General features: G+C 42.8%; 1 protein-coding gene and 1 pseudogene across 1 annotated transcript; one reads left to right on the top strand and one right to left on the bottom strand.

Annotated features, from left to right (window-relative positions):
• The first annotated feature begins 524 nt into the window (after positions 1-524).
• LOC120045522 lies at positions 525-1654 on the top strand (annotated as a pseudogene).
• Positions 1655-3346: 1692 nt separating this feature from the next.
• Positions 3347-15221, bottom strand: LOC120045780 (delta-1-pyrroline-5-carboxylate synthase-like). Its single transcript, XM_038990710.1, has 18 exons — positions 15131-15221; positions 14810-14934; positions 13353-13531; positions 13033-13182; positions 12771-12875; positions 12513-12665; positions 11830-11920; positions 11144-11268; positions 10097-10241; positions 9199-9272; positions 8888-8987; positions 8423-8643; positions 7841-7978; positions 7307-7502; positions 6705-6826; positions 5548-5734; positions 4804-4899; positions 3347-4714 (listed from the first exon to the last, which is right to left on the bottom strand). Exons 2-18 carry the CDS (start codon positions 14907-14909, stop codon positions 4509-4511), a joined length of 2388 nt encoding a protein of 795 aa, XP_038846638.1. The 5' UTR covers positions 14910-14934; positions 15131-15221; the 3' UTR covers positions 3347-4508.
• Positions 15222-15463: the final 242 nt, after the last annotated feature.

A 15463-nucleotide genomic window follows, 5' to 3' on the forward strand; every position in this document is an offset into this window, starting at 1 on the left:
GACCCTGGTGCTAGAGGGGGTACGCAGCTGGAGGTTGAATGTTTGAAGGGGTACTGGACTATAAAAGGTTTAAGAACCACTGCCCTAAAGGATGTGCATGTACCTCAGTGTGGTTTTTGGGATGTGAAAATGAGCAGTGGATAATTTCTTATTGATCTGATAACACTCTCTTCTTCGACACATGTACTAAAAGTATATATTATAGGTAGGCTTGGCCTATTTCAATTCCACATCATACGTTGGATTGCAGTTCCTGATAATGAAAATATAATTCTGTTTTTTCTGGTTATTTACATTTTTCAGAAGACAGCCAAAACATTTCCCCAATATCTGTGTTATGTGTGCACCCACCCTTAGCGGTGTTGCCAACAACAGGATGCATCTGGCTTTCAGGGATACAGTTAATTCAACCTAGCTTCCTTTTCCGCTGGAAACCGGGTGTGGAAACTCTGCTCGGGTGTTTCTTTTACGTCTGCTACGTTAGCTTATCGTGTGTATCATTTTGATTGGAACGTTCCATCTCTCTTTTCTAGATTATATTCTACGAGGACAAGAACTTCCAGGGCCGCCACTATGAGTGCAGCAGCGACTGTGCTGAGATGCACAACCACTTCAGCCGCTGTAACTCCATAAAGGTGGACAGTGGCTGTTGGGTGGCCTATGAGAAACCCAACTACACTGGCTACCAGTACATGCTGAACAAGGGCGAGTACCCCGACTACCAGCGCTGGGCTGGCTTCAACGACTGCATCCGCTCCTGCCGTATGGTGCCCCCTGTGAGTGTACCACATCGTGTGTCCTCAGTCCCACATTGTTTTCAGTCCCTTGAGCTGAGGGCCACAGTGTCTACTGTTTTTTTCTTTCTTAGCATTTATTGTAATTACTTGGCTAGACTCTTACTGACATTTGGCTGAGGCTATGACAAATAGATTCACAAATGCCACCCAACACCTTTTTTTAACACTGCCAATTTCTTCTTCACAAATGTCATGGTTCAAGTTATATTTCATTCTCATTATAGTACACTTACATTAACGTCTATATATTGTCTGTGTATCATTTAATATATCCATTGTCCATTTTGTCTGTCTTCTTCTTTCCCAGTATCGAGGAAACTACAGGATGAAGATCTACGAGCGCTCTGACTTCAGGGGTCAGAACATGGAGATGATGGAGGACTGCCCCGACCTGCATGAGAGCTTCCACAGCCGCGACATCTCCTCCGCCAACGTCATGGAGGGTTACTGGATCCTCCACGAGCACCCCCACTACAGGGGTCGTCAGTACTTCCTTCGCCCTGGCGAGTACAGGAGGCACAGCGAGTGGGGAAGCTCCAGCCCCACCATCGGCTCCCTGAGACGTGTCACCGAGACTCCCTGAAGGTCAACCGAGACCCCCCTCTTTTTCCCCTAATGCAGCCCAATTCTAAATTCTGTATTGAAGCCCTACCCTCTATTGCTAGCACTGTTTGACTGTTGTGTATCTACTGTGGTCATCTGACCCTGAAATCACATGAATGTGATTGGGGGTTTTGTTCCATTTGGTGTTGGGTCTTCGCTGCTTTGCTTAGACTGGGAAAGTAGACCTCGGTGCTCAGGCGATGCTCGTATGGTAACGGTGATGGTCTCTCTAGCTTTGGTTGTTACAGAGCAAAATGATGTGCTTTGCCAGTCCCCAACCCCCTGTCCTATAGGAACCAAAATAAATGAAAAGTTGATAAAAGTCAACCAAGGAGCCTTTTGTTTTTATTAACTACTGTCATTATCAAAATAGGTTACACAGTCTTGTTTTGCATACTTTTATTAAAGTTCATTATTTGGCATTTTAAACATAAGCCAGTTGGAGTTGGATAGTCATAGAGGCATACACATCAAGGTCCAACTCTGCAGACTGTTGTGACATCATCATCATCATCCCCTGATACACAAAGCAAAATGAACACGGAAACATTATTATTTGAAGCCGGTAATTAAAGAACAAAAAAAGGGTATCTGAGGATGGGCATGTAGGAGTCTTTATGAGATCACATGGTGCAGAGCAGGGGCTTTGGGTCCATGAAAGAAGCCCGTATTAGACCCACATCACAGGGCTAGCACCAACTCAAAGGGGAAGAGTCAAAGTGTCCTGGTACTAGCCCCGAGCATCAAGCTCTCTCAGAACAAAAAAACTAAACCAAGTCTGCTTCCCTGCTCATGCATTTTTCAGCAGCCAGTGTGATAAGGAACCCTTTCAGAAATAAACATAAATTATTGAAATTGTTAATTAGACGCCCATAATTGGTGAAGATACACATGAATAAATAACTTTGACAATTAATTATTGATAAAAAAAATTGAAGCCCAGCTGGGAACACTTTTGAGTCTCTTTAGATCAAACAAAACAAGAAATATAAGTTTTGGCCTTGAGTAATGTTCAATTAAAGAACTGTCGACTTTGCTGTAAAAGTCCAGTGACATGCCCTGCGTCCTCTGATATATGTGGACTCCAATCCTCACGGTCGTCAGTGCGTCAACAGGGTGAAACATGGGATCTGGCTCTGCCTAAACGGGGAAACGTTCGACAAAAGATTCACAGGGTGCTTGGCGTCTGTCGTAAATGGAAGGTAATGCAGGGGGTCCTGACATGATTCAAATCTAGTATCAACCATGTACGTTATGTTTGTGTGTCTCGGTATGTTTACCTCTGTACACGCTACATGCAAAGAACATGCATACTATAGGCCCTACTAGGCCGGCCAAAGCTGCATGATCCCTCATCAATAGACTATTCTAGAACTGCAAAATATCCATGTGTCAGACTCTCTACCTCTGCAAGTCATTTGTACAATACTTTCCATTACAAATATCAAGCTCCTTCCATAGAAGTACCAAAACAGTGAGATCTGACAAGATCCTGTCTTTTCTTCATTTATTCTTCATCAACGAACCCTTTGGACTTGTGATGGAGGGCTGATTGAAGGGTAAGTAGTGCGTTTTGGACGATGAATTCTTTAGCTGAGAGTAGTAGAACCACAGGAGAGCATACTCTGTGATTCCATTATTAGTCTCAGTTCTCTCCCTCTTTCTTTTCATTTCTGATAGCTGGATAATTAAACCTCTGTAGTATTGTTTTCCATCTTCCATGCCCCACTTACGGAAAAGTCTTATTCCCAGATGAGAACCATTAAAAAGTCCATTTTTTGACGTCTGTTTTCAGATCAGTATTCCTTCTTTGGTGCTAATTTGTTATTTGTGTTAGTAGAAAGTGGTGGTAGGACAGAGACGAACATACATGTAAAGTCATTGGCATTCTTGAGTTATTTATCTCCTAATCAAAAGGACCAAAGAAAATGAAAATCCCATTGTTATTCAACAAAAACTTTTATTCTACAATATGGTCTAAAAATTACCAAAAAAAACAGAACTGATCTGTAGTGTTGACATCAGATATAAAGCTCATAAGCTGGAATGTAACAGCAGCACTGTATCTTAAGGCAGTAGTCCCCTGAAGGAGACGGAAAGCAGCTCTTGTATCTGACAGAGGCTCTGGGCACTGTAAAGTCGACATAAATAGACAGTGTAAAAAAAAGCAAAAGCAGGAGAATAAAGCATTTGCATTCAAAAGGACATAAAAAGTTGAGGAAAAGAGGGAAATACAAAAAAATGATGTGCTCTCTTATATAATCAAATCTAACTTGAATGCTTATGAATAAGATTGGGTCAATAAATGTTTTATTCATCCATATCTATGATAAAACACATTTAAGGTTATTAAATATTGTTTATCCAATGGTTCATCACTGCTCATTTAACTGCATATAAATAAGGATTGTGTTGGTAGAACTGCAAACGATGCAGTATAAATGTTAATAGCAATTCATACAATTTGTGGCCTTGAGGCCCTACAATTCAAGCCCAATTTAAATGACACATCAGTAACTTTCCTAACTTAGGTTGAGCTTTAAACCTAGCATCAACACTGTTTGGTTGTGCATTCATATCACTTCTGATATCCCTAAATGTAACGTGAGTATCCTGTACAAGACCAAACCAATACTTTGAAGGTAAGGGTCTCATCTGATAGAGCACAGCACAACAGACCAATCAACAGGAACTAAAACCAAGAGGGGAGCCTCTTGATAGAGATAATAACACAGATGTAAACTAGCTTAAGCAAAAATTCCCTTTAAGTGTGGGTCCTGGAGAGCATATTTACCAAACTCATCACTACTGCGCATAAGATCTAGACCAATTAATGTCTAAACCAATGGTGTGAGACCTTCTACAGTCTAACAGGGTCAATGTAACCAATCATGAGTTGATTCACTGAATACTGAGTGAGGTAATCACTGCAATAAAACTTTTGAGAGCTGATGTAGAATTAATGTAAACTCTGATCCAATGAACGTAAACTCTGATCCAGACCGAATGAATACGACAATGGGATTGTTTCTTTGGTACCATGGGAAATATTTTCTCTCGTGAAGTGGTTAAGTGTGTTTAGGTGTGTCTCTAGTTGGAGGTCCTCTGTCATTCCTCACTCTGGGCAGCTATCTGTCTGGGCTGTGGCTGTGTGACTGGCATATTCTCGTGGAGGTACTTCATGGTGCCCTGTTCAGAGAAGTCTGCAGCAGTGTGGCCGTCTCCTCTCAGGACCCACTTAGTGGTGAGGAGACCCTCCAGGCCCACGGGGCCCCGGGCATGGATACGAGCTGTACTGATGCCCACCTCAGCACCTAGAGGAAGGAGGGAGACAGAATAAGTGAGTGAGTAGGGTAGTTGAACAGTAAGTGAGGTGATAAAAAAGTAAAAAATGAATGCATACCCAGTCCGAAGCGGTATCCATCTGCGAATCGCGAACTGGCGTTCCAGAACACACAAGCACTGTCCAGCTGCTGCAGGAACCGCTCCGCTGTGTCCTCTGTAAGAATCATCATCATCATCACAACAACTACCATCATCTTCATAGTCAACTACCATCATTGTCACTGTCATCATCATTAAACATCAACATCTCTCTTCAGCTATATACAGTATATTTCTTCTATTACACAAAAAGGATGTAGTTCTACGTTCAAAATGTAGTTCTACGTGTTGTACAATCTGTGGCCACTAGATGGTAGAACTGAGGCAGAAATGCTCTGTCTGTAGGGAACCGACTAAAAAAAAAAAACTCTATAACCCAACCTTTATTGGATATTGTCAGTAAAGTACTCAATCAAAATGAATTATCAAACTTGAGGGGACATTAACATTTAAGATGACGATAAATCATATAACTAAAAATAAATTAATAACACTCTTCCCTTAGCAAAACCTGTTCTACATTCAAATCAGTTCTGTCCCCTTCAAAGTAGTCTCATAGGGAGGTTGTACACTGAGCCAAAAAGTGCTGTCATCACTTTGAGAAAGAAGTGGCAGGGAGATTGAAGGACAGGTCTCTCTTGAAAGAGAGATTTGGTCTCTCTCACCCACACTAATCTGGGTGAATCAACGGGACAAAACATTTTTAAAAAGAAGAGGAAAAACAGAAACTTCTCACAACAATTACATAGACAGACAGCCCTACCGTTTTCAGTAACAATGACGTCGGTGTGGGAGCTGCCATATCTGTGGATATGGTCTATAGCTTCCTGCATACTGTCCACCACCTCGATGCAGCACTCCAGATCCCCGTACTCTGTCCTCAGAGACTTGACCTCTGATGGGCTGAAGGTCAGGTAGGAGGCAAACCTGGGGCCAGCGTGAATCTTCACCTAGAGGGGTCACAAATGGGAGGGGTCATCATTACATAAAACGAACGGTCAATTAATCAATCAATCTGGGAGTTAAGATTGACTGATTGCTGAACTGGCTGAGTCAGACAACTTGCTTGGATCTAGGGTTACAAAGGGAGGGTATATTACCGGTAACTTTCAAAGTTTACCAGTAAACTACTGGAATTTTTTGAAACATTCAAGGATTTGATGGAATTTTCCTAACATGTAAAATATATCAACTAATAAAATGATTACATTTTTTTTTTAAATAGAATAAACATTATCCTAAATATAACCCATCAACTTAGTGAATACCGTTTGTGTTTAATATGAGGGTTTCAGCATGGAATGTTCTTTATATTTTTACACACATGTATTTATTTTACTATGTCAATATGTCTTTGTTGGTAATGTTTTTACGCCAAACTGGTGGCAGTTGTGAAAAAAGACAGTAGTTGGAAGAGTTGCAGAAATAATTCCAAATTATGTCATTGTTGATTAGATAATTTCCTGTAAAAAAAATGTACATTTATTTTAAAGTTGAAGTATAAATGACCAAAGTTTCCATAGAGTGCCATAGATTGATCTGCTATTGTGAAACACAACCTAACTTTTAGTGATACTTGGTAGTCTGTCTTCTTATGATGATTATTATCAACTGCATAGTAAGCTGTTAGTGTTCATTTTTGTGAATGTGGTTTTAGGAGCATAAATCAACAACAATGAGACATGATTAATGTGGTTAATCAACACGTGTAAACCCATCCACCTCACCCCAACACCAGGGAAAGAAAAGGAATATTTGATAATAAGTTGTAGTAAAATGTAACAAACCACATCACCAAACAACCAGTCAGTTAGTCATTATCTTATTCAACCTGTATTTTAGTTGTAGAAAAGGAGGATAATATCACTTTATGTCAGTGTGTCTGTACCTGTGTATTTGTTTGTGTGTGTGTGGTCTTACCTGTTCGGTGCGGAGCATGTCTATGATCTGGTCAAACAGAGGAGTCCTGAGTATGTCCCTGTGAACCAACAGTGTTTCCATAGCATTGCAGGCCGCAGGATAGTCACATTTAGAGTCTCTGACTGGAGAGAGAAAATGTCAATCAATCACTTCCTTCTCCTTCATTGGTAGTAAAACAACCATTCAATTATGTGGGCGTGTCTGTGTCAGACCTGGATTCAAATACCAGTTAAAAGGTATTTCAATTACATTACATTAAGTATTTAGATATTTTTTCTTAGAAAATACATCAGGTAGTTGAATATTTGGAAAAGTATTGGCATCTATTTGAAAATACAGACAAATATATTTTCGAATACAAATATTTAAATACTCCCATACATTTGAACCAGGTCTGTTTAGTCATAGGGATATTTGAAATATACTCAGAAACAGTTTCAAATAGTATTTTTAAATACTTCAAAGAGGTAGCTGATTTGGCTACTTTATTTGAAAATACTGAAATACACAGAAAATACATTTTTAAAATACAAATAATTAAATAAGCACGTATTCGAACCCAGGTCTGGCCTATGTGCGCCGGTGTGTGTTGTCCAACTGACCGATCTTGATGACCTTGTCGATGGCGGCCTCCGAGTCGATGTAGACGTGGCAGATGCCTTCACTGTGGCCCAGAACTGGGATGCCCTTGGCTGCGTTCTGAATGTTCCTGACCAGCTGGGATGAGCCTCGCGGGATGATCAGGTCTATCATCTCATCTAGTCTACACAGGTCCTCCACCTCCTCACGGGTACTCACCTGGAACACACATAGAATATGTACACACAGTTACACACACAAAATGTGTATACATTCCAATTACTATCAACAGATTGTCATATCCGGACTCAAAATAAACCCCTACAGTATTCTAGGATTTATTTTGTATTTTTCTATGAGGGAAATTCACTGTGCTACATTGTAATCACTCACCTTAGTAAATGAGGAATGAAAGGATGCTTTTGCATGGTGTCTGACTGCATTTACTTCCGGCAGAGTAACACAGAATTACTCCGATTTTAGCATTAAAATGATGTTATTTAAATAACTTCCATGTTGTTTTTCTTAAATGGGATGTTTTTCCAGCTGAGACTTACCAGCTGTACAGCCTCTTTGACCCAGTGGATATCCAGTGCTTCCTGGGTCAACTCATGTAAGATGCGGTTGGTGTTGGCTGCTTCCTTGCCCCCCTTCGCCAGCAGAGCATTGCCGCTGGCTATGGCTAGAGCTGATACCTACACGCAAATGAGAGCAATAGCCTTTTAGCCACAGAATTACAGTCACAGTCAAAAGTTTGGACACACCTACTCATTCAAGGGTTTTTCTTTATTTGTACTATTTTCTACATTGTAGAATAACAGACGAAGACATCAAAACTATGAAATAACACATATGGAATCGTGATATTAACACTTTTTGGGTTACCACACGATTCCATATGTGTTATTTCATAGTTTTGATATCTTCACTATTATTCTACAATGTAGAAAATAGCAAAAATAAAGAAAAACCCTTGAATGAGTAGGTGTGTCCAAACTTTGACTGGTACTGTACATATAGCATGACCCACAGGACGAACACCCATCTTACCAAAAAATGATCAGCAGTGCACAAACAGAACCCCAAACTCTCTCACACACACTGACGAGCCCAAACACACAGAAACACACACAAATGACCTGTGGCAAGCAGTCGGGGCGGGCCTCGAAGATGACCAGCAGTACTCCTATGGGCACAGTGATCTGCTCCAGCTCTAAGTTGTGAGCTACTCTGGTCCTACGCAGCACTCTGCCCACGCTGTCCTGAGAGGCCAGGGCTATCTGTCTCAGGCCTATAGCTAGGCTATTCAGCTTGGCCGGGGACAGGCTCAGACGGTTCAGCAAGGCTGACGACAACTGACCTGATAGGGGATGGAGAACACAAAGAATCCAATACAGTAGAAAACACCGGACGATCACTTTGACTACTCAGTTAGCGCAGCTCGTATATACAGAACGTTTAAATGCAACCACACCCTCAAATTATCCACATCCTCACATAGTCACACAATGGGATGTTGTTAAGTACATGTCCCTACAAGTATGAGCTGGTTTGACAAATACCATGAACCCATTCAGAGAGATAGACAAGATAGGAATAGTTACCTGCATTGACTGCTAGGTCCATGTCCATCTTGTTAGCAGCAAGGATCTCCTCCTTCTTCTCAACCAGCAGGTCTGCCAGGTGACAGATGATCTCACCTCTCTGGGGTGGAGACAATTCAATAAGATTAAACAAACCGCAGTAAGAATAGTGCTACTGACACGCCTGGGATCAGGTATACTGTATACTGTAGAACTGTGTATGAGGGTCTGACTGTATACTGTAGAACTGTGTATGAGGGTCTGACTGTATACTGTAGAACTGTGTATGAGGGTCTGACTGTATACTGTAGAACTGTGTATGAGGGTCTGACCTGGTCTGGGTGAAGGGCTGCCAGGGTCCTGCCAGAGTTCCGGGCCATCTCAGTCTGCTGCTCCACGGTGGGGCCTGGAGATACACTACAGTGATGAGCACAGGCAACACAAACCAACAACAAAAGGGACCATCGGACAACATCGGCATGCATCATCGTAACCATAGTCACGTGTAGCCATAGTCTGGATAATGTCGTGCTAGCCGAAACGACTAGAACGGTCGGCTGGATTCCAGAGGAGCGGCTACATTGATTGGATGTTACATTTCAAGAACCCTCCCCGCACATGCCCATAGAAGGGCAGCACGTGTGTTATGTTCGTCACTGTTTTCCGAGTCGATGAAGGCAATGCAACTCTTCTGCTTGATCCCTCAACAGACATTATCCCATGTCTACTTACAGGATATGGTAAATGTTTAGAGTATCAAGTGTGGCCGACTGTCTGCCATTTATTGAAATTAAAAGCCGTCACAAACACAGCATATATCAACATATTTCGATGGGGTTTTCTTCTGCGATTTCCCAGCCATCTTCACACACTTTTGAGCTCCACTCAAGCAAGGCATTTGATTGGTTTGACGTGTTGCGAGGCGTCACTGGTTTCCACCCCTTTGTAGCTACTTTCTGCCATAGACTTCACCAGGCTTTACCGATTAGGGAAGCCTGGTTCTCGATGAGGCTACGGTGACCATAATTATCATCATCATTTAGAATTACAAACATCTTCTTCATCATAAGAACCACTCATCATATACTCATAAGAAATATTCATCATTGTGATCCCCACCATAATTATCACCATTATCATTATGCTCATTGTTGTCATGGTGATCATCATCAATCTAATAACCTTCATCATCAGCGTCTGTCACACAGAGAAGACCCGGGGTGAACTCACCGGCAGGTTTGACCTCGGAGAAGAAGGTGCCCACTTTCTTGCCCTCCACGATGTCAGTGATGACGTGGCCTGTCACCTTGGGGTGGGTGCCGTTGGCAATGACTACCGAGGTGCCCCCCTGTAGGGCCCACAGTGCAGCCTTTACCTGGATGTAGAGGGGGGGAACACTTAGACAATTTTCTATTCCCCACTTGTTTCTCAAGTAAAGATTTGGCCCCCAATGTAAAGACTTGCTTAACAGTGGGTTGAAGCTGAAGCTCAGTCTGACACACATTGAGTTCAGAAGACTTTCTTAAAAGCTTATTACAGACATGTAGACCTAGACACTCTGTGTCCTCCACTCTTACATGTTTTGATCGACACACTTCCCTATTCTAATCTTCACGTAACTGCAAAATAATGGTAACACTTTAGTAAATGATGGATACAAAGTATATTGAACAGGTGCTTCCATAAAGGTGTGATTCCTGGGTTAATTAAGCAATTGACATCCCATCATGCTTAGGGTCATGTATTAAAATGCTGGGCAAGCCACTATTTTGGCTACCAGGGCTATGCCCCCATAGGATGACAATGCCCCCATCCACAGGCCATGAGTGGTCACTGAATGGTTGATGAGCATGAAAACGATGTAAACCATACGTCATGACCGTCTAAGTCACCAGATCTCAACCCAATTGAACACTTGTGGGAGATTCCGGAGCAGCGCCTGAGGCAGTGTTTTCCACCACCATCAACAAAACACAAAATTATGGAATTATTATGGAACTTGTAGAATCTATGCTAAGGTGTTTGAAGCTGTTCTGGCGGCTCGTGGTGGCCCAACGCCCTATTAAGACACTTTATGTTGGTGTTTCCTTTATTTATAAGGCTACGTATGTTTGCGCACATGGAATTCAGTGATTTATGTCTACTATAGGTTAATGAGGCAATACAAATATGATGTGACTAAAATTAAAGGGTATTTAGTTGACTTAAATCGCCCAATATTTTCGTCATTTTGAGAATAACTAGACTAAATCTAAACACTGACATCTGTGTACATACCTTGGCCTCCATGCCTCCTATCCCCACCCTGGATTTTGTGCCGTAGGTGATCGACAGCTGGTCACCAGGGTAGAAGATGTCAATGAGTTTGGCGTCATCCGTTCCAGGAGGGCTGTCGTACAGTCCTACGAGAGATGGGAGGTAACTATGGTTACGTGATTGTTTACTTGCACAAAGATTACCTTCCAGTCCAATCCATCAGTGATATTTCCAAATACAACCAGGGTTGTGTTTAATTAGGGCACGCAACGGAAAACGTTTTAAAACGTTTTGCAATGGAAAATGTGTGTTTCTTATTGTACAAGTCCAGGTGGTCACTTCCTGTTTCAATCTGTTTTCTTCCATTTGGTGCCTGATAAACACAACCCAAAAGACCTGTAGTTCTCCCTCTTACATGAATGCTCCCATATGAGCGTGTGTGGTTTTGACCCAGAGTGCTGGCAGATGGTGTGCTGCCTAACGGCAGGTAGCCTAGTGGTTAGAGCGTTGGGCCAGTAACCAAAAGGTTGCTAGATCGAATCCCCGAGCTGATAAGGTAACAATCTGTTGTTCTGCCTCTGAACACGGCAGTTAACCCACTGTTCCTAGGCCGTCGTTGTAAATAAGAATTTGTTCTTAACTGACTTGCCTAGTTAAATAAAATGTAAAAAAATATAAATAAATGTGTTGCTGTGTTAGCAGCGTACCTTCTACGTCAGAGAGAGCGATGAGCAGGTCTGCCTTCATCTCCACGGCCAGACGTGCCGCCAGGCTGTCATTGTCCTTTATACTGATGACCTGCAGGGGCGGAAAAAAAGGAGTTAGTCTCACAGCAAGAATTTATTGGGTCAAGGGTCAATGACCAGACTGTTTCTGATGTTTGTTATCAGTTGAAATTGAGGTCAGTGTATAAGAAAATACATAATTGAAATCGAAGCATTTCATGATACGTTATCGTTGATATTAGCTTGTCTACTGTGTGGGTTAGCAAAGCCACTGATACTACAATGTTTAGTCGTTTATTACTAGTAGTAGTGCGTTTTCAGCAGCAGAAGAACTTGTTAGTTCCACCTGGGCTTGAGAAAGGAGTATAGAAGCGTGCTTCTACCTCCATTAGTCACCCCCAGACAGCCACACTTCTAGGCCCAGTCCGCCACCAACCAGAAGGGAACTAAAGCAATGCATGCACCCCTCCCATCTCCTCTAGCCCTCCCTGCATGCACATCTTTTGGGGGGAAAGGAGGGGTAGCGGGCAGGTAGAGCGAGGCGAGGTGGTGAAACATAATAGCTGTATGCTAGTATGCGAGCAGCTAACACTACTCCGCTATACACACCTCTCGCCCCTGTCCTTCCCCCTCCGGTCCCCCCTGTGCCCTTTACCCACATTTACCCCCTGGAGGTCGCTGTTGGGCTCGGGCGGGGGCACCACGGCATCGTTGGTGTTGATAATGGGTACGATGTTCATGCGGAGCAGCTCCTGCAGCGTGCTGTTCAGGTTCCGCCGCTTCTGGTCATCATGGAAGTCCAGGTTGGTGACCAGGACCTGGGATTACATCAGAGCAAATCCTGTTTCGATAAAACTTTATTAAGAGGTAATTGTGCTGGGTAACACAGTGTGAATTCAAATACATAGAGATAGCGTAGGTACCTGTGCAGTGCATGTGCTGTACTGGGTGAACATGGCCTCATACAGGGCCATCAGACCACTCTGTCCGGCTGCCGCACAGGCCCGCGCCTCCAGAACTGGCACTGACTGAAACCGACAGAGAAAGATTGAGAGAGGGAGGAATGTTTTGAGTTGATTTTATAATAAGTGATTTGACCATATTTTTTTTGCAGGTTGTATAAGACCTGGACTCATCATGTCTTTGAGCTGGTAAGGTTCTATAAGAACTGGACTGTTGTCTCACCATGTCTTTGATCTGGTTCTGTCCAGAGTGAAGAGCCTGTCTGACACTCTGGGACAGCAGGATCTCATGCCTCAGTCTCTGCTTGCCGAAGGCCACCGCTCCGCTGGTGACGATCATCATCTCTCTCCCCTGGTTCTGTAGCATGGCCACCTGCAACACAACACAAAAAACTTTCTACCTCAGTGAGCCACATCTAAAGCCTTTTAAGTATTCTTGCAACAATGAATAAACTACAATAAGCAGACAGTTGTCAAAACTCAAGCTTCAAGACATCTTGTGTGGAGGTCTTGTTATCCCGTCAGCCTTAAGACCTTCCTCACCTGCTCTACTACAGAGGCCAGCCTGCCCAGCGCCAGGCCGCACTCATCCCCCCGGGTGACCACGGCGCTGCCCAGCTTGACCACAATCCTCTTGGCCTTGCGGAGCTCCCCGCGGTGGGCGAAGGAGTTACTGTTGGCACGCGCCAGGGACACTGTGAGAAAGAATACACGGTTTGGTGCTTTATAGTGTCAGTCTGAAGTGGAGCCGGGCGATATGGACAAAAATCTATATTGCGCTAAATTACCTGAATTGATGCGCTAACGATAAATAGAACGATGCATTTATAACATGAATGTGCACCACAGTTGTTTTTCATTATCCTTAAAACTACTAGTTTGATAGTTGTAGCCATCAATTGTCCCATCAACAATCACACAGCAAATGTATTACATTTTCAAACTTCACATTTCTCTAGTATAGGCTACTTATCGCAAAGGACGACATCAGCAAAATGCCTACGATAAATGATTGGTATGGTCGTTGTTGATCATTTCTGGTTTATCGTCCCAGCTCTAGTCGGAAGCCCTGTTCAAATGCTTTATACATGTATATTGCCTCCCTCCCTTACTTGGATGAAATACTAATTAAAGCAGGGCCTAAATGGAGGAAGGAAGATATAAGATAACAGATCAGCTTTATGAACATTTCACATATGCATACATTGTGCTGTGCACACACACCATGTTAGCTTGAGACAATGTTCATAAACACAGTGCCTAACCAGCACACAACAGTACATCTCCTACCAGTAAGTGTGTGTGCTGGGTTCTGTTTTGGTCCATCACTGATTATATAAAGTGTTAGGCTAAGAGCAGCCAGGAACCCCCTTCACCCCCTTCCTAAATTCCCTGGTATCCATGGAGATGGAAAATGACAGGGTGCAAACTGCCACATCAGCATGGCAACCGCCAAAGCCAGCGCTGACTGCACACATCTCTCCACTAAAGAGCAGCCAACCGCATGAGAGAGATAGGGAGAGAGGGAGATAGAAACAGAGATAGGGAGAGAGGGAGATAGAAACAGAGATGGGGAGAGAAAAAGACTGGGGTGCAGGGGTGAGGGGGTAATAACAGAATCAGAGAGATAGATTAAAATGGACAGAAAGGGATAGGCCTCCATTATCTTAAAGCTATCAATCCCATGTTAAGAGTGGCCCGGGAGGATAAACAAGTATACACAAGTATGCAAAGTATGCAAGATGATATCATTGAATGATCGGGACTTGATCAATTTAGGGAACTAGGCTATCCTTCTTGCTTGGGGAAATTATCATGTTATTACTAAAAACTCAAGCTACTGAAATCATTGAAATTGTAATCACTGGAACAATAGCCTATTATTTTCAACATTTATCCTACATAGACATCTATACATCTCTTCAATTACTGGCGCACGTAGGCCTATATTATGTGTGCGGGTATGTGAATGTATGCATATGTTTGCCACTCCCACTTGCCTTGTGTCAGTGCTTTGGCTAGACGAGGGAAGATGGTGGTGCGTTGAGTCCTGGGGCTCAGGGGGAGCCCGGCACAAAGAGACAGCCTCTGTAGCAGCATAGTCAACTTTCAGCCGCTACAACAGCTAGAGAGGAGAGAGAGATACATTAAATCACTGTCAAATCGTCAATGTTCTATCTCTCTTTTCATTTCTTGAACTTGCAGAATTCACATCACAGCTAAACACTTCAAAAAAGTCACAGAAGTTAGTATTCCACGTTTTATTGAATGACATAATCTTTCTGCATTTGGATAAAGGAAAGAAAAACTCACGGTGATACCTGCTTAGCATCCAAGTCCTGTTTATGTCTGTTATCCAGCCACGTCTATCAAGCCCATCTCCTTTGAAATGAGCTACTGTCCAACCTTTTTATTCAACATTCCAGACAGTATATACAACACCTGCCCTCAACCAATGGCAGAGTCGAAGCCGGCCTAAATCACAGAAACTCCTCCCCCTCATGTGCTTATATGGGGTAGCTGATGAAACTGTCGCTGCTCCTTGCAGGATCACTTATTACGTGCCCTTTCTTGATTAAAAAAAAAGTTTCTAATGTGATCACACAGGCACAGTTTAACCTCTGAAAGTTTAAGCAGTGAGGGGGTTCTACTAC

Source organism: Salvelinus namaycush, chromosome 4 (assembly GCF_016432855.1).
Source record: "Salvelinus namaycush isolate Seneca chromosome 4, SaNama_1.0, whole genome shotgun sequence".
Taxonomy (NCBI): Eukaryota; Metazoa; Chordata; class Actinopteri; order Salmoniformes; family Salmonidae; genus Salvelinus; species Salvelinus namaycush.

What these genes read in the sequence shown, in the direction of transcription:
- LOC120045780 (XM_038990710.1), bottom strand. Translation starts at nt 14,909, where the DNA reads ATGCTGCTACAGAGGCTGTCTCTTTGTGCCGGGCTCCCCCTGAGCCCC. An exon ending in GGACCTAGCAGTCAATGCAG is followed by an intron (nt 8,644 to 8,887) that starts GTAACTATTCCT and finishes ATCCCCTATCAG; the next exon opens with GTCAGTTGTCGTCAGCCTTG. An exon ending in ACATGCTCCGCACCGAACAG is followed by an intron (nt 5,735 to 6,704) that starts GTAAGACCACAC and finishes TGACCCCTCTAG; the next exon opens with GTGAAGATTCACGCTGGCCC.